The sequence below is a fragment of the Myotis lucifugus genome, unplaced genomic scaffold (assembly GCF_000147115.1).
Source record: "Myotis lucifugus unplaced genomic scaffold, Myoluc2.0 scaffold_20, whole genome shotgun sequence".
Classification (NCBI taxonomy): domain Eukaryota; kingdom Metazoa; phylum Chordata; class Mammalia; order Chiroptera; family Vespertilionidae; genus Myotis; species Myotis lucifugus.
In genome coordinates this window covers 8,501,772-8,527,621 of record NW_005871068.1, presented here as the reverse complement: position 1 = coordinate 8,527,621, position 25,850 = coordinate 8,501,772, and the positions used below count along the sequence as shown (strand labels likewise).

The following is a 25,850-nucleotide window of genomic DNA, read 5'->3' as shown; positions in this document are numbered from 1 at the left end:
CTTTATATGTATTGCTTGTGCATGAGTCAATGTTTATTTTTAAATTGCCAGTGCACGTCATATGTACTGGCCAGTTGGTCGGTCAGACAGTTGGATGGACAGATGGTTGGTCACTTAGCCTTTTATATATATAGATGTTATATTCAAAGGAAATTTAGCTTGACCACTGAATTAAACTAGCTAGAAATCATAATCCTGTTGCTTTATCTTGTTCATTGTGCCATGTCTTTGGACCCGGGGCTGGTAGTGTGCAGTATTCACAGCTTCAGGATGTCTTTATTCCATGTTGCTTTGTGTGAGTCTCCAATGATGGTGACAAGATAGCCAAGAGGAAGGGAAGCTGAAGGGGGTCAGGAGTGGGCATTCCAAGCAGAGGCAGCTGCAGGTGAGGAACAGCAGAGAGTGTTTGGGAAACTGCAAACAGTTATGTTACTTGTGATAGGGGCATTTTCCTAACAAGGCAACAAAATGGGAAGAGATGAGGCTGGACAGCTGGGCAAGGCCAGATCAGGAGGGCATGATGCCGTGCTGAGAAGTTGGTGCCTTCTCACATAGCACAGGGAGCCACTCAGGGGTGTCAGCCAGTAGTTCTGCTGTTACAGTTACACTTACATACATCACTCAGGCAGCTGTATGGAGAGCGACTTTGAGAAGAGCAATACTGACAAGTAGATCAAAATGGGAGGTAGCATGGAAACCCAGGCAAGAGATGATGAGGGCCTAAAGTAAAGGAAATGGGGAAGACAGGCTGAATCTGAGAAATATTTCACAGGAATATTTGGTGGTTCGATGGTTCTGGGGAGGGAAGGAAGGAGTCCCGGTTCTGGTGGATACATGGCAAGATGATGGTTGGTTGCAATTTGGACTGACAGTTCAGGAGAGGTAGCAGCCAATCCATTCTTTCTCTTATATGTTTATATTAGTATAAATTTACAGTATTTATATTGGTCCTTCAAGGGTCTAGTAGCTGGAAGATGGTGAATGGGGTATGGAATATGTTGAGTTTGAGGTGCTGGTGACATACTCACCTGTAAATGTCTGACAGTGAGAAATGGAACTTTGAAGCTTGCAGGAGAGGTGTGGGCCAAAGATATTAATTCGATTTATGACTCACCAGCGCATAAATGGTAGTTGAAACCATGAGAGTAAATTTATCTAGAGAAGGATTGTGTGGCTGAAGAACACTGGGCTTCGTAGAAATCTGGAAGATGTGAACATTAAAATGTTTACTTCATGACTTTCATTCTTTAGTATGTAATAACAATATCAAAAGGTTTGCAAAGACGTGTAGAGAAAAGTGTGTCTCTCTCCAACTCTCTCACCTGGCTATGGTGTTCCCAGCTTTGTAGGCTGCCCCTTTTATTGTTTTTTTGTTTACCCTTTCAAAGATCTTGTCTACACATGCAAACATCTGCAAATATATTTGTGGTTGTTGGGATTATTTCACACAATGTTGTATAGTGTTCACTCGGGTGTTCTCTTTTTACTTAAGGATCCCTCAGTACTTTTCTCATGCTGGAGGAAGATGCCAGAATAGGGGAAGAGAGCTTGGGAATGATAGGGGCATTTTCCTAGAGGAGGTGGGAGGGAGAGGGATTAAGGGCACAAGGGCACAGGAAAAGGCGTGCCCATGAATGAGAGAGAAGGGCTGTCTCTGAAGACAAAGTGATAGGTGAGGATCTTAGGGTAAGGAATGGGGGTGGGAAGGATAACGGAGTGATGTTAAATGTCCATTAGATGTCAGTGGTAATTAGTAGAGACTAATTCCCATAGCTAGTATTTACTTTTTTTAAAAGTTGGACTGGTAGGGAAAGAGTGGTATCTAAGAAATTTAATGAAACTAGGCCTTCCTGTCAGTTGGCACCATGAGCCGCCAAAACAAAGGGCTGCAGAGTCTTTTTAGATAAGGGGGTTCATTTTCGGACATAAATCAGACAGCCAAGATCTTTTATAGCAAGAGAAGCTATCTACCATATGAAGAGAAGCTGAAGGGCATACACACTGCATTTAATAGCTGTGCAAGAGTCAACTGCCTCAGCTCCACTCGGACGGGGAGGACAGGTACACGGTGTGGGGTACCAGGACTCCAAGGTTCGGTTTCTATCTAACCAGCCCAGTAACTCAGTTTCCTTCACTTTATCCAGACTTCATCAAAGCCCAAGGGGACCAGTTTATGCTATCCAATTCATGGAAGTAAATGGATAACCCAGAATGACAATTTTATTTCTCACTTTATCCTAATTCTCTCTCTTTGAAACTGTCTTGTTATATCTAATACTAGTATACTAATGTTGCCTTAAACCTTTTTATGGAACAGCATGGGGTTTAAGTATAAATCCTACATCTATTAAAACGGGAAATTATATTTTTTAGAGACTAGAGTTGTTAGTCCATTCCAGAGCCCTGAATCTTTGTTAAATATATGTATAAATATTTATTGATTTCAGAGAGGAAGGGAGAAGGAGAGAAGGATAGAAACATCAATGATGAGAGAGAATCATTGATCGGCTGCCTCCTGCAAACTCCACACTGGGGATCGAGGCCCACAACCCAGGCATGTGCCCTGACTGGGAATCAAACTGTAACTACCTGGTTCATAGGTCAACATTCAACCACTGAGCCATGCCAGCTGTGCAGGGTTCTGTATCTTAGAAATAAGAATAAAAATCAGATTTTTTCTGGTGATCTTAGAATCTTGGCATAAGAAATTGGATAGTCATGAGGACTGTTTCATACTACCCCAAAATGGAAGTCCCCCTCTAGTGATAAGAATATTCGTGACTTTCATTCTTTAATACGTAATAACAATATCTAAAGGTTTGAAAAGGCAGGTAGAGAAAAGTGTGTCTCCAACTTTTTTTGCCCTGGCTCTGATGTTCCCAGCTCCGTAGGCTGCCTTACAAGTACAGCAGCCGTCTCCCTCGAACAGGCTGGATAAAAGCTGAAGTTCTCACAATCCAGTTTCCCCTTTTAGATCCTCCATGAAGACCCTTATGGTCCTTTGACTTTCATTACCAGCCTGTCCTGCTACAGAATTCATTGTAGTCATAACTTTCTTTAGTTACTTTCCAGGCCTAAGGATATAATTTCATTCAATTCTGCAGATAGTTGGCGAATGCTTAGTGTGTTTTTCAAACTGCCAGGGCTACAAAAATGAATAAGCCCTGGTTCGTACTTTTCCAGAGCTCAAAAGGCATTAAAACATAAACAGCTAATTATAACCCAGTGTTACAAGTGCTCTGGGGTCACAGAGGTCAATGATTAATTCTGTCTGAGAGGTTGGAGAGATTCACAAAGGGAATTGACAATAAAGACTAAGTAGGAGTTTTTTTTTTTTAAGCTTAGAGAGAGAGATAAAGAATGAGCTCTTCCTACCAGTGGGGCAGTGAGTAATGTGTAGCCAGAGCACAGAATGAGAACAAGAGGGTAGTGAATCGCAGGTGGAGACCACGGTTTAAAGGATTTTACATGTTATACTAAGGAATTTGGATTTTATCTGATAAGCAGTTGAACAGTGCAGGGCTTTTGAGGAGGGGGAGACTGACACAAATAATTGTAGGCAGGGAGCTAAAGCCATGGAGATTGGTAGACTGACGGTGGAACAATTAGTTGAAAAGGTGGTCAGATTCTGAACTAAGGATGTCTCAGGTAAGTGAAGAAGGGATGGAGAAATGGGAAAGTCACACTGAATGAACGAGGCCAGGGGAGAAGGGAGAGGGAGGAATTGGGTGAAATGAAATTTTTTAATTGGGGAACTGGGATATGATCCTTCAAAAAACAAACAAAACATAGCACACACAGGAAAAGCTACTCATTTGCAAAGGTCAGTGAATAGAGAAAAAGAGCTATGTATGGGACATACTGAGTTCTACTTACCCAAGGACATTCATGTGGAAATTTCCTATATTGACTATATGTATTCGCTTTCCAGAAAGAATTTGAAAAACAAAACAAAAAAACCCATAGCAGTAAGATTCCTGCAGTTTAAATAGTAAATCAATGAAAATAGTAGGGATTAGCAGAGTTGATATAATTGAGCTTCAAATTTGGTCTGATCTCCTCTGCAGCCAGGAGGATAAGAGGAAACGTAATGATTTGTGTAGTTAATGTTGCAAGAATCATGCAGCTTTCTAAGAAAATACCATGTCTTTCCTGGCTCTAAATAATAATAACAATAACAACAACAACAAAAACAAATAGCTGTCATCTGAGTGCTTGGTATAGACAGGAACTATTGTGAGTACATGTAAGATCTTATTTAATTCTTACAGCAACCCTATGAAGGAGAAGCTCTTTCTAGAATAAAGATTCCATGGCCCAGAGTATAAAGGACATGTAATACAGCTAACAAGGAATGGGGCCTGGATTCAAACTCAGGCAGTCCTGGACTCTTAAACAATGTTACATTTGATGTGATTATTGGCTAGTGTCCTCAATAATACTTTTATAGCAAAGAACAAAGGAAATTTTATGTGGCTGCTTCTAGTGGCCTTTGATAATTGTGGAAAGCTTTATTTTAGAGACCAAAAAAATGATGACAGTTCTCCAAGGATAAAGGTCACTGTTGCCCAAAATGCGTTCTGCAGAATACTAAGATATGCCTAAGAAAAATTAATCCAAAGGTAAACTTTGGAAACACTTGTGTTGGAAATTCATGAGTAATTGAGCATTGAGTCTAGAAGTAAAGAAACATGATTAGCTTTCTTTAGCCCGATGTTGCTTATATGTATTTGACCAATTGTAATGTTCTAAGGAACACACTTTGGTAAAAAAAAAAAAATTCAAATCTGTAGTAAACTTTGAAAACCAGGCAAGGAGATAGCACAGTTGGTTCTCTACTGTGGATGTTAAGAAACCTAGCCATTGTCTTTCTGGGAACATCAGAGGAAGAAGCTATCACAGGTATCTCTGAAGATGAAGCCTGGATTTTTCTCACAAAAGTAACTTTTGATATGATCTAGCAGTAAAGCCCTATGAACCTACTGACAGGAGTGGTTTCTTCTAGAGAATCCAAAGGTAGGCAGTAAGTTATCTCCCATGCACATAGAAAATTCTTTGTACTTTTTTTATGGAATATCTCACTGAATAATCTGCCTTTCCAGTCAAACTCCCAACAAAAATTTCCATCAATAACTTGACAAAATTAACTTGCTCCATGGCATTCTTAATTGGTATCTGGTTGAATTTTGAAGCATGTCTACCAAAGACAGCAACTGTTGCCTCTATTACAATTACTGTTGAATCTTTTTTAGTAGTTAGATACAAAGGCCAATTGTTATTTGAGGCCACTTCTGGAGTGTGATATGAAAGTGTGCTACCAACACATGGGAAGATATTTCTCCTTTATCTTGTAGCAGAAATGCAGGTATAGCATTTTTGGAAGGGAGAGAGATAGATAGTTAGAAACATCGATGAGAGAGAAACATCGATCAGCTGCCTCCTGCACATCTCCTACTGGGGATGTGCCCACAACCCAGGTACATGCCCTTGACCGGAATCGAACCTGGGACCTTTAAGTCCGCAGGCCGACGCTCTATCCACTGAGCCAAACCGGTTTTGGCCTCCTTCTTTATCTTGTAGCAGAAATGCAGGTATAGCATTTTTGTTATATAGTTCATCTCAACAGAAGATTAAGGTATGGATGTATGGGTAGCTAGTATATGGTCCTGTGTAATGTTGCTTGAGTAAGTGGATTCCTTTTCTGACACTGAAATGTTAGAAGAATATATCAATCTGTGTGTCTTGGTGCTTAGCAAGTTCCAGTTCACAGAGCCCATAGCTAATGGAAACATCCAAGAGACTGTTGAAAAGACAGGTGAGGAGTTCAGAAGTCTGGATTGAGGAGTAATGGGTTAGGGGGATGGGAAGCCTAGGAAGAGGGATAGAGTCCTTCTAGGAAGAGAATATTAGAATATGTTTATGGAAAGAAGACCAAGGACCTACCTTGGTTGTGTACTTGTTTGTGATTGAATATGGCCAGTTAGAAATGGTTTCCAGGTGTGCATTACCTATGTAAATGGCTGACTTCTGCAGATGCCTAAACTCATCCTTTTTTTTTTTTTTTTACTATGTTAATAATTAAAGTTGACTTTTCTCGGTATCTGCAAATTCTGAGTTACCTTATGGTACCACTCTGTCTGCTACCTACAGGTCATAATAACTAAATCCATCGGATCCTTTTCCTATAATTTCTTAGTATTGTGTCAAAGATAGAAACAGCATATATTTTTAGGTTTAGCAGTGAGAATCATTCCCAGTCTTTTTACATTAGTTTCACATTAGTGTAAGATTTGTAAGCTTTGTTAAATAAACAATATCCCACATGCTAGAAGGTGAGCTCTTCAAGGGTAAAGGACAGTATGTCATATATCTTTATCTCTGTAGTGCTTAGTATAGAAGTATGTGTTGATTAAATGAATGGATGAATACACTTTGGAGTTTTCTTGTTCCCTGATGGATTTTTTGGCTGATTTTCAGCTGTTGTTTTTATTTTTCACATTTCTTATGTTATCATTCTTTCCCCAAATCCCTTAATATACCTGTTTAGGTTGTCGTATCATTTCCCATTAGACTGATAATATCTAAGTTGTTTAGGTTAACCCTGACTTGAGCATTTTCTGGGCTTATTTTTAGGCTTTTTAAATTCATCATTTGAAAAGTGTTTGCATAGATACTTCTGTAGGCATGTACACACCATTTTTATGTATATGGGTTAAACTTGAGTCTCCCGTAGTAGGAAAAAGCATTAGAAAATGATTGTCTTCACTGGGAAAATAATCTTTTGTGCTATGAGAAATATAATTTTGAACCTAGAACTTACCTTTTTTCCCCAGAAATTTATTAACCCTTAGGTCAGTCCCTTCATTTTTTTTAGTTATAATTTCTTGATATGTTCGTTTAATTTATATTCAATTATAGTTGACATACGATATTATATTATTTTCGGGAGTATAACATAGTGATTAGACATTAATATATGTGACAGTGATCACTATGATAGGTCTAGTAACCATGTCACCGTACATAGTTATTACAGTAGAATTGGTTATATTCCCTTGCATTACATCCCTGTGACTTATTCCATAACTGGTAGTTTGTATCTTAGTCCCCTTCACCTTTTTCACCCTTCCCCCTCCCCTGTCCTCTCAGGCAATCATCTGTTTGTTCTCTGTTTTATTTTGAGTTTGTTTCTGTTTTATTTTACTTGTACATTTGTTTTGTTTTGTAGATTCCACATACAAGTGGAATAATATGGTATTTGTCTTTTTTCTGACCTATGTCACTTAGCATAATGCCATCTAGGTCATCTATGCTGTCATAAATGGCAAGATTTCATTATTTTTCATTGCTGAGTAGTATTCCATTATATATAGGTACCACATCTTTTTTATCCTTTCACCTATTGATGGACACCTAGGTTACTTACACAATGAACATAGGGGTACATACATCTTTTCAAATTAGTGTTTTCTATTTCTTTGGATTAATATCCAGAAAAGTGGGATTGTTGAGTCATATGGTAGTTTCAGTTTTAATTTTTTGAGAGACTTCCATACTGTTTTCCACAGAGATTGCACCAGTCTGCATTCCCACCAGCAGTGCACGAGGGTTGCCTTTTCTCTACATCCTCACCAGCACTTGTTGTTTGTTGATTTGTTGATGACAGACAGCCATTCTGACAGGTGTGAGGTGATGTCTCACTGTGGTTTAATTTGCATTTCCCCAATGATTTGTGATGTTGAGCATCTTTTCATGTCTGTTGGCCATCTGAATGTCCTCTTTGGGAAATTTCTATTCAATGTGTGTGTGTGTGTGTGTGTGTGTGTGTGTGTGTGTGTGTGTGGTTTTATGTTAAGTTGTATGAATTTTTAAATATATTATAAGTATTAACCCCTTATCAGATATATCATTTGCAAATATCTCCTCCCATTCAGTAGACTGCCTTTTCATTATATGGATGGTTTCCTTCCTGGTGAAGAGCTTTTAGTTTGATGTGGTCCCATTTATTTTTGCTTTTGTTGCCTTCGCCCTGGGAGACAGATTCAAAAAGTACTGCTAAGATGTATGTCAAAGGATTTACTCCCGCACATGATTGGGTGTGCAGGGGCTGCCCCCACAGAGCAGGAGTCGCTTTGGTGAGGGCTCTGGTGCTGCCGAGGCCACCTGTTGTGCGTGTTGGTTGTGGAGCTGCTTGGGAGGGGATCTGCTTCTGGCCTAAGTTGGCTGTGCTGGGGTAGCAGCTTGGTAATAGGTGTTGGGAGCCAAAGCCAGCCACTGCTTGTGCCAGGCGTGGGGCCCTGTGGTAGGAGATACGATGCAAGCTGAAACTGGCTGGCACTTGTGTCAGGCTTAGGGCCACTTGGTAGGAGCTACAACATAAGCTGAGGCGGTGATGGCCTGTGCTGAGCTTGAGGGCACTCGGAATAGGCTTCCACATGTGTGTGAGGTCTGAAGCCATTTGGAGCACCAGCAGGTTGGGTGGACCAAATGGTGTTAGCCAGGTTCATGGAGAGTGACATACTTGGCACCTACCTGATCCAGGCCAGCCAGGTGGCAGGAGAATACAACAAAAGAAACAAAGGAACAGATGTGCCCACCTGCACTCTATCCCCTAGAGCTAGTTTCCACTGATTCCGGACCCTCCAGCCCTCAACCCTAAAGTTAGTCAATTTCATTCCTTTCTGTGTGACCCAGGCACTTCTCAAAGTGCTGCATTCACGCTGGAACTTGGAGCAAGTGAGTTTGTGCTTGAGCCCTTTAAGAGCAGCGTCTTGGTCTCTCACTGCTCTTCCTCTTTCTTGGACACAATCCCTGATGGTTTTCAAAGCCACATTTCATGGGGGTTCCTCGTTGTGGCACAGGTCCCCTGGGCTGGGGAGCCTGGTTTGGGGGTTGGACCACCATGGCTGAGATCTCTCTCCTGTTTGTGAATCACCATTCTGTGAGTGTGGGGCCTGCCCACACTAAATCCCTGCTCCTCCCACCCATCTGAATATGGCTTCTTTATATCCTTAGTTTTAGGTCTTTTGTTCAGCTAGTCTTCAGTGATTCTCAGCAATGGTTGGTCTATATTTAATTGTAATTTCCATGTGTATGTGGGAGAAGGTGAGTTCAGGATATACTTACTCCACTATCTTGACCCTGCTTCTAGAACTTATTTTTAACTTCGTATAGGAGTTTTATTGAGATATTATCTACATACCATATAGTTCACCCATTTCAAATGTATAATTCAGTGGTTATTAGGATATTCACAGAGTTGTGTAACTATTATACAGAATCAATTATAGAATACTTTCCTCGCCCCAAAAGAAACCCTAGATTGTTTTGGTCACTCTCTATTTCTCCCAAAACAACCCTTTTCCAGCCCTAGACAATCATTGATATGCTTTCTGTTTCTACAGATTTGCTTATTCTGGACATTTCATATAAATGAATACTATGGGGTGTGGTATTTTGTAACTGGCTTCTACATAGCATAGTGTTTTAAAGAACACCTTTGTTGTACCATGTATCAGTACTTCATTCTTTTTATTACTGAATGTTATTCCGTCATACGGATATGCCACATTTTCTTAATCCATTCAGCAGTTGATGGGCATTTGAGTTGTTTCCACTTATTGGCTAATAGGGATAATGGTGCCATGAACATTCGTGTACAAATACTGAGACTCATTTTAAAGAAATGATCCTGTAGTTTTTGTTATTGTAATAGAGGAGGCCATAGGATCAGATACGGCAAGAATGTACAGCAGTGTGTGCCAGGAAGGGAAAAAGTAGGCCATCACGATGAATTTACTGGAAGAATTTAAGGCCAAGTCTAACTACTCATAAGGGACTCAAGCCTGGACACACAAAGCTTAAAATTATGATTCTCCTAGAGCAGCGGTTCTCAACCTATGGGTCGCGACCCCTTTGGCGGTCGAACGACCCTTTCACAGGGGTCGCCTAAGACCATCCTGCATATCAAATATTTACATTATGATTCATAACAGTAGCAACATTACAGTTATGAAGTAGCAACGAAAATAATTTTATGGTTGGGTCACAACATGAGGAACTGTATTTAAAGGGCCAGAAGGTTGAGAACCACTGTCCTAGAGACTGTTGTGGCTTTTCCTGACCACAGACAACGGAAGTTTGATATATTTCTGTATTTGTCTGAAAATTGAAACACACTTTACCCAGTGGTACTATTCCTGGGGACTAGACTTCCTCACTTTTAAAACCTCTGTAGTACTAGTATACTTTTGAATGGTGAAGACTAGCTACTGTTATTTTTGTCTTAGCTTATTTTAAGGCATAACAGGATTTTTAATGAATCCTCTTCTTGTGTTGAAGTTTTGATGAATACATTTATTCTATAGACAATAATGTCTTAGTCTCTGATCAGGAATTTGTGAAAAATATCTCAATAATTGAAGGTAAACTAAAGCTAATTAACATTGTCAGATTCTGTCTCTTGGAACTCACTCAAGTTACACATTGATGTGTCAAGGGTGTATCCCCAAAATAGAGTACATCTAGATACATTAACCTGTAGACTTGGTCCAAATATTTATTACAGCAGTAATCTACACACATAATTTGATGATTTTGTCACATATCCAGCAGACTTGGTCAAATCTTAGATCTCATCCTAGTAATCTTAAGCCAGTGATTTCATTTTGTATGGATGATGGAAAATATACAATAATTTCCCAGTTCAAGGGTACCTCTACTAATGACTAGAGGGCTATAACTCAAGTATTTCTACAGAGAGCAAATGTTGGATGATAAATCAGTTTCTGAGCACTCTAAATGTATATTTTCTGCCAAGCTCAATAAGTCTTTGTAGATTGCTTTTATTTAAGATAACTTAAGTGCTTTTTAAAAAATATTTTTATTGATGTCAAAGAGGAAGGGAGAGGGAGAGAGAGAGCGCAACATCGGTGATGAGAGAGAATCATTGATCGGCTGCCTCCTGCACGCCTCACACTGGGGATTGAGCCTGCAACCCAGGCATGTGCCCTGACCCGGAATTGAACCGTGACTTCCTGGTTTATGGGTGCACACTCAACCACTGAGCCACACCAGTCGGGCTAAGTGCTTTCTTTTAACAGGAAGTTTTCAGCATGCCTGAGTTTCCAAATCTAAACAGTTCAGAATAAGGAGAGAAATAAGAAACAACAACAATAATAGTAACCAACATTTAAGGAATACTTAGAATGGGCTGGGGCGGGGTTCTAAGAAAGTTGTACATATTGAATACAAACCATACTGGCTCATTAATCCTCCTGATGGGCTGAGTGCTTAAGTCAGTTTCCTAGCCTCAGAAAGTGGCAGAGCCTAATTGTGAATTAAAGTCTCTCTGACCACAAAATCAGGCTCTCAAGCCCTCTTCTACGTCCCCCCTCAGCCATGGTGATAAAAGGCATGCAAAATGCAATGTGAAAAAAAATCTTATTTTTCTTTACATGCTTCAATATCTCTGAAAATGCAGATATCACTGGAAGAAATGGCATATTATTATAAAATCCCAGTAAGGTTTAAATAACTTCTATATAACACCTTTATGCTGATAAAATTTCAGTAGGAAAGGGGTTAGAATTAAGAACTCTGAGTGCATGAAAGAGGGACAGTGTTAAGAGAAACAGATTAGAAACAAGAGCCTGGTAGTCCTGACATTTTTACTGTTTTGCTCAAGGCAGCCCTAAAATATGCATACTTTAACTTTCCACCCTGTGCGCCTCTCCTTAATTAACACTGGTAATGCCAAGGCACATTGATGTCTTTTTCCATCTAGTTTGAGGTTACTTTTTTCTTTGTATTGGATACAATTTTGCAGTATAGCTTTAAATATTTTTATTATAATTGAAAGTCTATGTGCCATTCCCAGTTTTTAAAATAGATCATGCTTGCACAATTTGTCTTCATCTTCTTTTTAGAAATTGCTAATTTGCTAGACTTACAGTTGCTGTAATGGTTCTGTAGGATGTATTACATTTGCCTGAGTCCAGATTGATTTAGCTGCTTTTAATATTGTATGAGGGTAAAGCTAGATTTCTCAGGGCCTATTCTTTTTAGATGCAGACCTTTGTAGTTGTTTCCACTTTATGAAGTAGACTCTGTGTGTGCTTGTGCTTTTATACACTTTAATGTATAATACTGTGTAAAAGGCATTGATCAGTGGAAAGTGACCATTTCAAAATACCATTATACAGCTATATAATTACACATCCTAGGAAAGTTCCATTTAAAGAGTAGACAACGTACTTTGAAAACACTTGGCTTCTGTAAATTAATTACACAAAGATGGTTGTAATGTTCTTTATCATAACTAATATGTAGCTAGTAATGATTGCCAGAAGGGCCAAGAGACATCATGGTTTCAGCAGGTAGAGGTAAGAACAATCTGATTCATCTCTTATATCCATTACTTGGTTAGGAAAATTTTTACTTGACTAGAAATTTTTTTAAATGTAATTTTGTATCTGGACAACCACATTTATACACTTGGTGACATAAAATTAATCAGATACATCTATGTAGTTGTAGAATGGATGGAGTGTGTTCAGCTCTATGGAGAATAAGAAATTAATAATGGATGGGAGACTTTTTTTTTAGGATGACTAGCTGCAGGAAGAAATTGTGATGATAGGGCCATGTGCAGTGAATTTGAATTAGTGTTCTTTCGGGAGCTACTAGAGAAATATAATTTACAAGATAATGAAGAATGTAAATAGATTCTCTGGAGTCGTTGTCTGATCGCTGACATGTATTCTCTGTATTGAAATTACTCTATACACATTCTAATAATTAGAGAATCAGTAGGGGTGAGATGTACATGTATAACTTCAAAAACAGCAGAATATATATTGGAACAATGTAAATTGATAGCCAGCTGATAAAATGAGTAAAATTTGTATTTGTGGTTAAGCTTTAAAACAACTTAACAGTGGTAAGGATCTCAATGATCTTTTATGGGAACGATCTCCTGTGCTTTATAGATACTGCATCAAAAAAAATCTAGCATTTGGGTGGTTTTTTTTTAAACCTCACCCGAGGATATTTTGTCCACTGATTTTTAGAGAGTGGAAGGGAGGGGGAGAGACAGAGAGAGATAAACATTGATGTGAGAGAGACACATCAAATTGGTTGCCTCCTGCACATGCCCTGACTGGGCTGGGGGGATCGAGCCTGCAACAGAGGTCCGTGCCCTTGACCGGAATTGAACCCAGGACCCTTCAGTCACTGGGCAGATGCTGTATCCACTGAGCCAAACCGGTAGGGTCAGATAACTTTTAAAGGTGTTGGCATATGTGTTTTAAATATAAGCCTTAATTTATAAAGGCTAAATGACTTAATTTCCCAGCCCCTAAAAAAAATATGCCCTAGCACAGTCCTGTAACCGTGATCATGTTTATCAGGAAACATTTAGTAAAGTTATCTCTAATTCAACCCCTTGAACATCAGTTGTTCTTGATTATTTTTGAATCATTTGTAAATACCTTTAAAAGAGAATTTAGATTCAAATCAAAGAACTGTATTTTACTTGGTTTCTGGCCAAGATACCTCTTTTGAGCTCTTTCTGGCTTTTCAGAGTTTGGGCATGACAGCTTGTCCTGCCTCAGAGCTTCAAGAGGAAACACTAGTCCCTCAAAAGCAAATTTGTTACTGAGTTTAATAGAAGGTTTATGTATGTTACATATTTGTTTAAGAGAAGGGAACTCCTTTGGCTCATTTAATCCTGTTCTGGTGAATTTAGGTTTGAATGGATACTGAGGGAACATTGATCACACAGCTACAAAATCAGCAAGCCCTGGTAGGCTTCTGATCAAGATCACATTAGCTCTTGCTTTAAGGCATCTTCCTCAGCTCCTACCATTTATCCAGTGGTAGATAATATATGGAGTGAAACAAAAATGGAAAAGACATAGCTGGGCTTTAAAATAAGATGAACATCTCTCTGGACCAGAAATGGAAACAAACAAACACAGGGCACAGTGAGCCGTATGTGGTGCGTAGTGGGCTTTCAGCTCCTGCTGTCATAACAGGAATTACAATTTTCCTCACAAGGTGTGGGGGCCCAGAGCCAGACATTTGAAATCAGGGCCCCATAAAAACACACCTGGAAAGGCACATACATAGGCATACTTATACTTGAAAGGACATTGGAAAAAGAACAGTTTGGACTGCTGCGGGGGACTACTGCTTATATGCAGCCATGGACCTAATGTGTGGAGCCTGGGGAACAGGTGGGGAGTGCACTTGGGAAAGAGAACTTCAGAGCCTTAATACCAGGACATGAACCATGCTGCCTGGTGATGAAACTCACAACAACTGCACTCATATCATTCAGTGTGACTGCTGCAGATTACCAATATAAGATCTAGAAGCTCTTACAGACTAGAGGCCTGTGAATGGCAGATGGTAACAGCCACAAAACCACTTGATGGGGAGAGGTGAGTTCCAGCAGGAGAGGAAAACACACACACTCCATCTCTTTCAAAATGTGTCTTCAAACCAAAATCCAAAACACATTAAAAGGTGAGAGAGTCCTTCCAAACTGACCATCAAAAGATGAATTAAGCCTAGATGAAAATAAAATGATAGAATGGTACAGCAAGTATTGCTTGTAAGTACATTTAGGATGTGCTCAAATACATAAACAAGAAAACACCATTTGTTAAAAAAATAGCAAGAAACTAAGACACAGAAATAGATGAAGAATAGATGGATCTGAAAAAGACATCTTTGGAAATAAAAACTATCACAACTTTTCTTTAAAATTTTGTTTTATTGCTTAAAGTATTACAAAGAGTATTACATATGTCTCCTCTTTCCCCCCCCCCCCCCTTGACATTCCCCCGGCCTCCCCTACTGAAGCTACGAAACCCAATAGACAGGATAGAGTAGACCCAGTCACAGAAGATAAGAGAATTAAAAGATGATTCTGAGGACTTTACTGTGCACAGCGCTAAGAGAAAAAGATAAGAAATATAAATGAGCAATTAAAAGAGATGGGGAATTGGCCACAAGGCTCTAAAATATACCTAATCGAAGTCTCAGAAGAGAATGGATGAAATGGCAGAGAAGCAATGTTTGAAGCTGTAATAGCTGAAAATCTTCCAGAACTGAAGAAGGATGTGAGTTTTTAAGGAAATGGTCTCCCGAGAGAAATTTCAAACATCTGGGAAGGCAAGAAAGGCTCTACTTAGGAGCAATTGGTATTCTTCACAGCTCAGCTTTGGGAGGCCCTGGCTGATTCAAATGACCTTTTCTGTTTTTCACTGGAAAACATAAAAACTGAAATGTAATGTGTTGTATATACTAAACCACGTTTTCTGAACAAAGGCACTTATAAATAACTCATTAAAGGAGAATCTGTAGACAACTAGACCCAGAGGATCAAGATATCAAGGAAGACTTCTCTAAAAAATGCCAGTACCTTTGTGAAACGTAGGTGGCAAGATAATAATAATTTGTTTTTAGACATGGTCTTCAGGATAGTATCACAGTGTTTTCAAAAATAACATTGTGGATGACCGGGTAGAGTAGAAAGAAGAATCCTGAATAGGACGTTACATAAGAAGGTATTACCAGTTGGAACATTTCAATGAAGGTGAATTTCTTTCAGTGAATATTGCAAGGGGGAAAAAATAGAAGATAATTCCTGTCAAGTGAAACCTTGTGAACATTGGATGCTGCTTCAAGTTCACAGAAACATTTAGGTGATTGTCAGTTAAGTGGTCAGAGATTGGATTTACTTAATGTGGACAACTGCTTACGTTGGTTCACACCCAGAGGACCTATATGCAGAATCTGGCTGAAGGTAAACTCATTTTGATAAATCTCTACTTATTACTGCTCTGTCAAAGCAGCTTGCCACAAAACAAACTGCACACACAACTGTCCTTGAAGATTGAGAACTGATGGGATGTCAATCAAGACAGATAGGAGATTATATTCCTGTCGATGAAAAAGTCATATATTGGTTTCCTACATGACTTTAAATTCCTAGAAAACTTACAACGTTAGCTATAGGGTAGAGCTTTAAAAAAAAGAATAGATTGGATTTTATTTCTTCTTTAATGTGAAGATACGTCATTTTGAAACTAAGCATTTTGGAAGACATGCCATTCTCTGCCCAGATATTGAACAACAGGAAATATTTCCCTAACAGGAAACCCGATCATGAGATTATCTTACTTTCTCCAGTGGGACAATGGGAAAACTCTTCTCATCTCACTTGCATCTCATATCTTTTCTCATAGATATAGGCCCTCCACATTTGTGGATAGGAAGTTCTCTCGCCTGAATGAAATATCATCTGTGAACAACAGAAATCTGTCCTCTTATTTTGGTATTTATTGTAACTGGAAAAAAGGTAGCCAAGAGTTCTAATCAGTCACCAGGTATCAAATAGCAGAAGTGCCATCAATGGGAATTGTATTTCCAGCAATTCTAAAGCAAGAAGGAAATCTGTAGTCCTAAATATATTTATTGAAAAGCATAAAAATAAAAAATAAATGATTTAAGCATTCAACCTGAAAAGCTAGAGGAAGAGGCACAGTGAATTACACCACGTTATTAATGGATGTGAAGTGAGACCAGAAGAAGTGAAGAGCTTCCCCACATTTCTGGATGTGAAGACTCAAAAACATGAAGTCTGTTCTTCCCAGTTTAATCGATAAATTCAGTGTAATTCAACCCCCAAATTTCACCAAGAATTTTGGTATGAAAAGGTGACACTAAAATCATAGGGAAGATCAAAGGGGTCAGAAGATCCGAGACAATTTTAAGGCAAGAACAATGGGAAAGGGAGGGTCTACCACACACCAACTTATTTAATGCTTCGGTGTGGCACCTGCGTGGGGCGGAGACATACAAAGAAACCAACGAAATGGAATAGAGAGCTCAAAAGCATACTTGTGTGTTTATGGACTCTTAACGAATTGCCGAGATACCATTAGAAATCACTGGGGGAGAAAACTATACAACGAATGGGCTGGCTTAATAAGTTATCTATGGGGGAAAGTAAAAGTAGATCGTATGTTTACACCAAACACAAATAATTCTGTGTAAAGTCCTAAATGTGAAGAACAAAATGTTAAACGTTATGTAAGTGCAAGGAAGATTTTCTTAAGCAAAACATAAAAAGCAGAAAATGGAGTAATATGTTAAAACTTAAGTTTTTTGTACAACAGGATGCCATGAACAAAGTTCAAGGTAAGCTACACAGAGACATGGGTAGGAGATAATATTTGTTGTGCACATAGCTGGCAAAACAATAAGCATCCAGAATATAACCAGAACTTTAATGAGAAAAAGACAATCCAGAGGGGAAATGGGTAAAGAAAACATGAAAAGCCAATTAACACAAAAGAAATTCAACCTCACCAGTAATCAGGGATCTACAAATTAAAATGCACCTATCAAATTGGCCAATACTTAAGTGTTTGATAACCCCAAGTCTTTGATGAAGATGTGGTTTAATAAAAAATCTCATTCACTATTGGTAAGAGAGTAAATTGGGAAAACCACTTAGGAGAGCAATTTGGTAATATGTAGCAATGCAAATGTTCCTGGGACCCCAAAATTCCACATCTGGATATGTTCTGTAAAGAATCTCTTAAACAGGTACCCAAGGAGACAGGTAGAAGGGAATTCATTGCATCATTGTAATTGTGAAAAGTTGGAAACTTAAATGCCCATTGACAAGAGAATGTTGTTAGCATATTAAAGCAGCAGAATAATACCTTACAGCACTTAAAATCGCAAACGATTATATATCAACATGGATAACCCATCAAAACCGTGTTGAAGGCAAAAAAGCAACTCTTAGCATGGTATGTACATTTTTAAACATTAAGTTCTTAAACAGAAAGTTTAAGAACGTGAAAAATAATGCTGTGGGATTGAATTACATGAAATGGCCATTTTTGTAGGTAAAAAACAGCCGACTATCAGCCTCTTTGTTAAGTTCATCCTAGTATTTGTGGATATGTTCGTGGTAATGATGGACACGGGATTCAGGATGGCATTACCTCCTTGGGGGCGATGGTGAGGAGGGACTGATATGGTATTGACCAGGGCATGTCGGGGAGCTTCAGCTTTAACTGTTATATTTTATTGTTTCAAATATGATTTGAAAACAATAGGGCAAGTGTTAAATGTATTAAAGCAGTGTGTTGGGTACCTGGGTACATTCTTATACATTGCTGTTGAAATAGCTGATGGTTTTTTATGCAAACCACCATGTTGATAGAGGTATAAAAATTGTAATCTCATGACATTATAGAGAAGTATTTACAAAATGGTTAAATTTTTTGCTGCTGACTTGTCTGAACATAGCATTCATGAGGCTTTTTGTATAAAATAAAAGGTTGAAAAGCACCTCACCTCACACACCCGGCAGACGCTTCTGATTTTATTTTTGTTTTTTAGCATTACTAAGATCGTCGTCATAAAAATCCATTCATTAAGTGCCCCTCTTCTGCTTGCTTTTGTGTTTGGTGGTGGTCAGGTGCATCTCTGCCATTTTATATGAAATCTGGTGATGATACTGAACTTACTTTTTTTTTTCCCTTTCCTTTCGTTCTTTTTCTTTTCTTTTCTTTTCTTTTTTTTTTTTTTTACTTCTTTGGTGCCAACAGGAATCTGCAAGCAGAATATGATCGCCTGAAGCAGCAGCATGAACACAAAGGCCTGTCCCCACTGCCGTCTCCTCCTGAAATGATGCCCACCTCTCCTCAGAGTCCCCGGGATGCTGAGCTCATTGCTGAGGCCAAGCTACTTCGTCAACACAAAGGCCGCCTGGAAGCCAGGATGCAAATCCTGGAAGACCACAATAAACAGCTGGAGTCCCAGCTGCATAGGCTAAGGCAGCTGCTGGAGCAAGTGAGGCCCCCCTCTCTTTAACTTGGGACATTTACAAAATCGTGCTTTTTTTCTCTTCAGTAAAACTAAAAAAACAGACCGCCTTTTGAGAAGTGCAATAAGCATCAATTTGTTGAGTACCTAGTATGTGCCTAGCAATGTGCTAGATATCAAGGGACATGAGGAGGAAAACTAGTGTGCTCGCTAATATTTGTTCAAGATTGTTTCCTACAAAAATGTTTTTATTTGAATGATTTAAACTTCATCTTTAAAAAAAGTATCTAAAGGTTTCCATTAGTTTTCTAAAAGTGAAAATTGTACCTCTTAAAATGGAACTCTCTTTTTAGCAATTAGTATTACTGTAATTTCTGGTATACCTTGGGGTTTTTTTCTTATGTTTTCTAAAATATAATTTTTAAGCCTCCATTGGAAACCTAGTAAGATACTGCATTGTAGTAGACCCTACCTGTACATGGTCCTGGCTTTCTGAGAATTTTACCTTTTAGGATATGTTTTCTCCATCTTGCTTCACAACAGTATGAATTCTCCACTACATTTTTTGTGGCCCCCAATGGTTTCACCATTCTCACATGACCTTCTAAATATTTTAATGATTTAGTCTGCTGATATTTATATATCCTTTTTCACTGAAGCTGTGGGTTTTTTTCAACCATGTAAGGGGCACAACTCAGACACAAAAACAATATCCATGGAGCTCATCAATGGTGAAATTTAACAATCTTTGAGAGGTTTCTAAGTAGGAAAGGTCATCATTTCTGAGTTCTGAATGCCTATAATGGTTTTATGTTTATATATCTGAGTGTTTACTATGAAAAATAATTCTGTTTTCTTCTGGATGCCTTAGCCCCAAGCAGAGGCCAAGGTGAATGGAACAACTGTGTCCTCGCCTTCTACCTCTCTTCAGAGGTCAGACAGCAGTCAGCCTATGCTGCTCCGGGTGGTTGGCAGTCAAACTTCAGAATCCATGGGTAAGTGTCTGTCTTAGGTACTCCTGGATTTTGTTATCTCTTAAGGTCTGGAAAGGGTGAACTCCTTGCTGAGACATTCAAATCGTCGACTAAATTATCTAATATCATTTCTGGGCAAAGCATTGTGAAGGAAGAGAAAATGTTTGATGTTGTTTTCCTGGCTTTCCCACACCTTAGTAATTTAGGGCAATCTCTGCGTTAGATTTGTTGTCTCCACATGAGATCTGAAGATAGCTAGCAGACGGTCGGGTCTGTAAAAGATCGCTCAGTATATGAAAAGATACTGTGTGCCTTTGAAAACTCCATAAATTCTAAAAACAACTGAGTTTTAGAACCACTGTTGTTATTTCCTACTGCAGGGTTTCCCCTTTTTTGAAGTAAGCAAAGCATATGAAACTGAGTCACATATTTTAGCCGTGAGACTCAGAGCCCTGGGTGCTTAGAAGCATTAATTATTTAGGCATGTCAACACCTGCAAAGAGGCAGCGTGCCCATGAAAGCACCCAAGGTAAAGTGCACATCAGGCCCCGGTCCTGATGATTTGTGGAGCCAAGAAGATTGTGGTAGAACTTGAATCCAAGGACAAAACTGCTATATTCTGGGGGCTGGGATAGGCTGAGATAACTTGCCAATATAAAATGGGTAGGCTCTTTCATTAAGTTTGTTCTCTGAGAGTAAAGACTGAATTCAAAGGAGATTTTTTTAAATGTATAAGGCAATTTCATTTAAGAAGAAAAAAAACCCCAACCATCTTCTTGAAGGATGCCCACAGGTATTTAAACAAATGCAATGGGTGTCCCCATACTTTGAAGGTCTATGTGCCAAAGTCTATGAACCATATTCCGGATAGAGAGTTACATTCTTAAACGAACAACCCCAATGACCTTTTTAAAGTGAAATATGGGTGAATTCATAGTAGGTGATCTATGTAATGTGTGGAGTGCTTCCTCAAAGCATAAAATACTTATCACTGGTAAGTCTCTGTGCACTATATGTGTGTTTACTGGAAGAATGTCCTAATAAAGTTTACATTCTATTGGAAAAGACAGACAAAGAAATAGAAATTAACAGTTATGTTCTCTTGGCTTTCATGAGCTACACACACAGGAGCCTATGACTTCCTAACGACTCCTTATGTCTAATGACTCCTTAGCTTCTGATTTAGAACAATTTCAAACTTATGGCAGAATTGCAGTTAATTCAATGTTTTTGCCACCTTTGCTTTATTTATTTATAGTCACATCTATTTTGTATATCTGTTAACAGCTTTATATATACTGTATATATTTATATTTTATGTGCATATTTTATGCATGTGTAGAGTTTATTGATTTGTTTCCCATTTCACTAGCCCACTTAATGATTATGTTTCATGCATAATGACACTTTACTCCTAAATCCTTCAACATGTATCTTCCAAGGTGAAAGATCTTTGCATACAATAGAATTATCACACTCAGGAAATTAACACTGATATAATACTATTATCTAATACATAATTTAAAATTCAAATAGCCCCAGTTCTGCCAATGATATTCTGTATAGCTTTTTGCTTTTTTTTTTTTTTCATTCAGCATCCAACCAAGGTCATGCTGTGCATCTAGTTACCATGTCTCTTTAGTCTCCTTTAATCTAGAACACTTCCCCAGGCTCTCTACATTTTTCATGGCAGTGACATTTTAGAAGAGGTCAAACCAGTTGCTCTGTAGAATGTTCCTCAATTTGCGTCTGTCTGCTTGTTTAGTCATGATAGGATTAAAGTTAAATATTTTATAAGCAATTACCACATAGGCGATGTTGTATCTTTCTCAGCTCCTCACCTGAAGGCTTTCCTAACATTCTCTCTCCTTCCCCTTTACTCTTTCTTGGCACTACTTCCATTTCTTGGCTTCTGCCATGTTGATAACCATAAGTCCTAAATCTCTCTACTATCTTCTGGATAAAAATATGACCCAATCTGAAATCCTGGTCAACCTCCAGAACATTTCTTCCAATTTTCCAAACTACACAAAGGCAGTCATTTTCCACACTTTGTCCCTTTATCTACTTTCTTTTACTTTTTAAGCTCCCTTGAAGTATAATTGATATACAAAAATTGTATACATTTAATATATACATTTGGATGAACTTGGACATATGTATATACCCCATGATATGATCACCACAACCAGGCACTAAATATATCCATCACTTCTAAAACCAACCCTTTCCTTAATTTCTTTAGCTAAGTCCTACCATCATCAATCAAATCATCAAGGTCAATCTGTTTTACCTCTCTTATAAAGAGCAGAACTCTTCAATTCAGTATTTCTGCCCAAATTTAGCCTTCATCATGTGATCAGCTGAACAGACAATATGAGTACTCTCCTAATTGGTTTCTTTTTTTTTTGTCCCTCTCCCTTTTCAAGCCATCTTCCAGATGTTTCCAGTTACTCTCCTAACATTCAGATTATATATTATTCTTCTCCTTAAATATGTTTGTGACTCCTGTTTGCCTATAGAATAAAGTTCATACTCCTTAGCATGGTATTCAAAATCCACTTTCCTCTGCAACCCAATTTTTTACTGCCTTCAAACATGACCACAAAAGATTCTGAATAGCCAAACCAATCTTGAGAAAGAAAACCAAAGCAGGAGGCATCGTACTTCCTCATTTCAAACTATATGACAAAGCCATAGTAGTCAAAATAATATAGTATTAGCATAAAAACAGACTCGTAGATGAACAGAACAGAATAGAGCCCAGAAATAAATGCATGCATACATAGTCTATTTATTTACAACAAAGGAGCCAACAACATACAATGGGTAAGGATAGTCTCATCAGTCAGTGGTGTTGGGAACACTGGGTATCCACATGCAAAAGAATGAAAGAAGACCACTATCTTATATCGAAAAATCAGCTCAAAATGGATTAAGGGCTTGAACATAAGACTTGAAACTATAAAACCCCTGGGAGAAAAGGTAAGCAGTAAGCTCCTTGATATCAGTCTTGGTGATGAAATTTTTGGAGTTGGCATCAAAAGCAAAGGCAACAAAAGCAATAATAAGTGTGACTACGTCAAATAAAATGCTCTGTTACAGCAAAGGAAACCATCAACCAAATAAAAAGGCAACCTATGGGATGGGACAAAGTATTTGCAAATCATATATCTGATAAGGGGTTAATATCCACAATATATAAAGAACTCATACAATTCAATAGAAAAAAATCTGATTCAAAAATGAGCACAAGATCTGAATAGACATTTTTCCAAAGAAGCAACACAGATGGCCAGCAGGTACATGAAAAGGTGCTTAACATCACTAATCATCAGGGAAATGCAATTTGTAACCACAATGAGATAAAAGAATATTAGCTATTAATTTTAATATTTTTCACCACCATTGAACACTGACTGGCTAATAATCACTATTATCATTGTATACCATAATTAAAGAACTTATACACAGCATTTTAATGTAAAATTGAAACCATCTACCTTAAATATAATTTTAAAAAGTAATTGAAGCTAACATCAAGTACTAGATAAATCATTTTTTTTCATCTGAAAAACTGGAGGAAAGCAGAAAAAACATGTCATGAAGTAATCACACATCAAGTTGGAAATTGGTTAAAAACATTATATGTGATTTAAGTAATCCAAAGAAAAATAATGATGGGCAATAGTTGCTAATACACAGACCCCTTTTTAAGAGAGAATAATTTTCTAGTACATAGTTCCCTTTTGTATAAAGAGAAAATACTTTGCTTAGGTGTAAGCAAAATTACAGGAATAAGGTTTCTTAGGTCTTTTCTGCATGGGTTCTGGCTAAAGTCATTTCTTAAGCAAGTAGGAAAATCATCATTTGAATTGAGGAAAGGGAAGTGAGTCAGATGAGTTGTCATCCTTTCAAGAAAGCCTAACATCTTGCTGAGTTTCAGAAGACTTTAAAAAGATCTTGCCCATAGCAAACCATTCCATTTCTTTTTTCCCAGATTAACTTTGAGTCATTTCACTTCTTTTTTCTCCACTTCCTCAGTGTCTATCACATTCTGCTATATCAGGGTATATTTTAACTTTGATTGTCTTTCCTTATTTTGAAACATTCATTTAAAAAATGTTCCAGTCATTTTGGGGGGGGGCCAACTTCAAACAAGCCGTGACAGTTATAGCTAATAATCAAAAAGGGAGTTTTATGCATGTTTGTGGGAATCACCTTGGAGTAGAACTGTAATTGTCTGGTTCATAGGTCAACGCTCAAACCACTGAGCCATGCCGGCCAGGCTGATTTTGTCTTAATAGTGAGCACTGCCAAGCATTCTTTAAGCTTGCGCTTAAAAACCAAGGATGAAAACTTAATAAATGCAGGATTATAATCATAGTTGAAATTTTAAGTAGCAGGGACCTTAAATATTAGCATCTTTAAGTCATTATCACTGGCTCTCCAGTCATTTCCTGATCAGATGTGAAACTAGGTTTCCTTCCTTATTGGTGACTTGCTGAAGCAAGGTCTTCTTTTAGGTGAAAGTGACAATATGCTGGAACAAAGTGAGATGGAAGAGAAGTTATTTTCACTATTAGAAGACAATGTTATAAAAAATTAGTTTCCAAGGACCTCCAAAGTTCAAAATAATTTTGTTTTCACTTGAGAAAATTTTCCCTTACCGAAATGCTGCTTGAGGTGTATTTCTTTGACATGTGACTAAACAGAGAACACAGATCAACAAAACCTACAAGGAAACTCTCATTCCCTGAGGAAAACCATCCATCCCTACATTTTTTGCCTTCCAAATCACCATTCTCTCCTCACATAAACAAATTCTCAAAAATTAAAAAAAGTTTCCCCTTATTAGCCTCCAAAAACAATATTATAATAAAGTAGTCCCATGTAACAAAGAGGAAAGGAACGTAACTCCCCGCTATTCCCCATATCCACAGTTCTTCAAATATTAATATTTTATCACCTATATAAGTCACATACAACTTTTATTTCTCCCTGTTACATTGGACTTTAAAGGTACTTCATTTTTGTTTGTATTTTCGGTTAAATGTCAAAGGAAAAAGTGGTGAAAATACTCAGTGTCTCCACTCCTTTCTTTCTTACCTTCATAAATGCAAAATGTCACAGTCTTATTTTCTTTTGTGTTGAAAATACACTGCAAGTGTCCAATAATAATTTTTATTACAAAGAAAAATGTCTCACCTTTGTTAATAGGACACAAGAAACCTATGTCAACTTTACCTTAAACTTTAAACAGATGTACAGTTTTCTTCTGCAAAGATAATGACATAGATAAATCCCCACCTGGAATTCTCCTTCCCTTTAAGGAGTTGTTCCCTAATTAGTAAGCTTAAAGGGGTATTTTTATTTATATTATTTATGAACAAGTGGAAATGATTTTTAATGGATTTCTAGATGCAATCATGGGCCTTTTCTCTAGTATCTCTAATTTTTTCCTTAAGTGTAATTTTCCGTTGTTTGTGTTTGCTTTCATTAAGGTGAGGAAGATCTTCTGAGTCCTCCCCAGGACACAAGCACAGGGTTAGAAGAAGTGATGGAGCAACTCAACAACTCCTTCCCTAGTTCAAGAGGTAAGCTGCACTACCTGGCGGTAAACTCAGACTTATTGGAGTTAGGCCACTATCGGAAATACCCAGCTAGTATGTCTGTTTTCCACATTTAATAAACATATGCTGACAGAATGCCAATTTGGAATCACTGTGAGGAGATTTTATTTTTAAATGTGAATTTCTGGTTTGGATGACTGAATTTTCTGGTCATAGATTCTGGTTAAAATGAAATACCTGTGTAATCTAGATGATTCTGGAAATATAGAATACTAACTTGCATTTGAAAGTATTTTACTTGCTTTGCACATTACTCTGCAGAGTTAATTATGAGGTAGGTTTTACGTAAGAGCAATTATGTAACTTTTACAGACGAGGAAATTAGTGCCCTAATGGTGCCTTTGCCAGGGACATACAGTTAACTATACAATACAGCGAGTCCAGGACA

The 25,850-nt window shown here is 38.0% G+C and overlaps 1 protein-coding gene across 3 annotated transcripts in view; it reads left to right on the top strand.

Annotated features, from left to right (window-relative positions):
* Positions 1–25,850, top strand: part of DMD (dystrophin) — a 2,279,750-nt gene that overhangs the window by 2,237,347 nt on the left and 16,553 nt on the right. For all 3 annotated transcript variants that reach the window (XM_023751347.1, XM_006085660.3, XM_006085662.3), the window contains 3 exons: positions 18,639–18,882; positions 19,727–19,850; positions 25,334–25,426. In XM_023751347.1, coding sequence (XP_023607115.1) covers positions 18,639–18,882; positions 19,727–19,850; positions 25,334–25,426 — 461 coding nt within the window. The remainder of the gene's footprint in view (positions 1–18,638; positions 18,883–19,726; positions 19,851–25,333; positions 25,427–25,850) is intronic.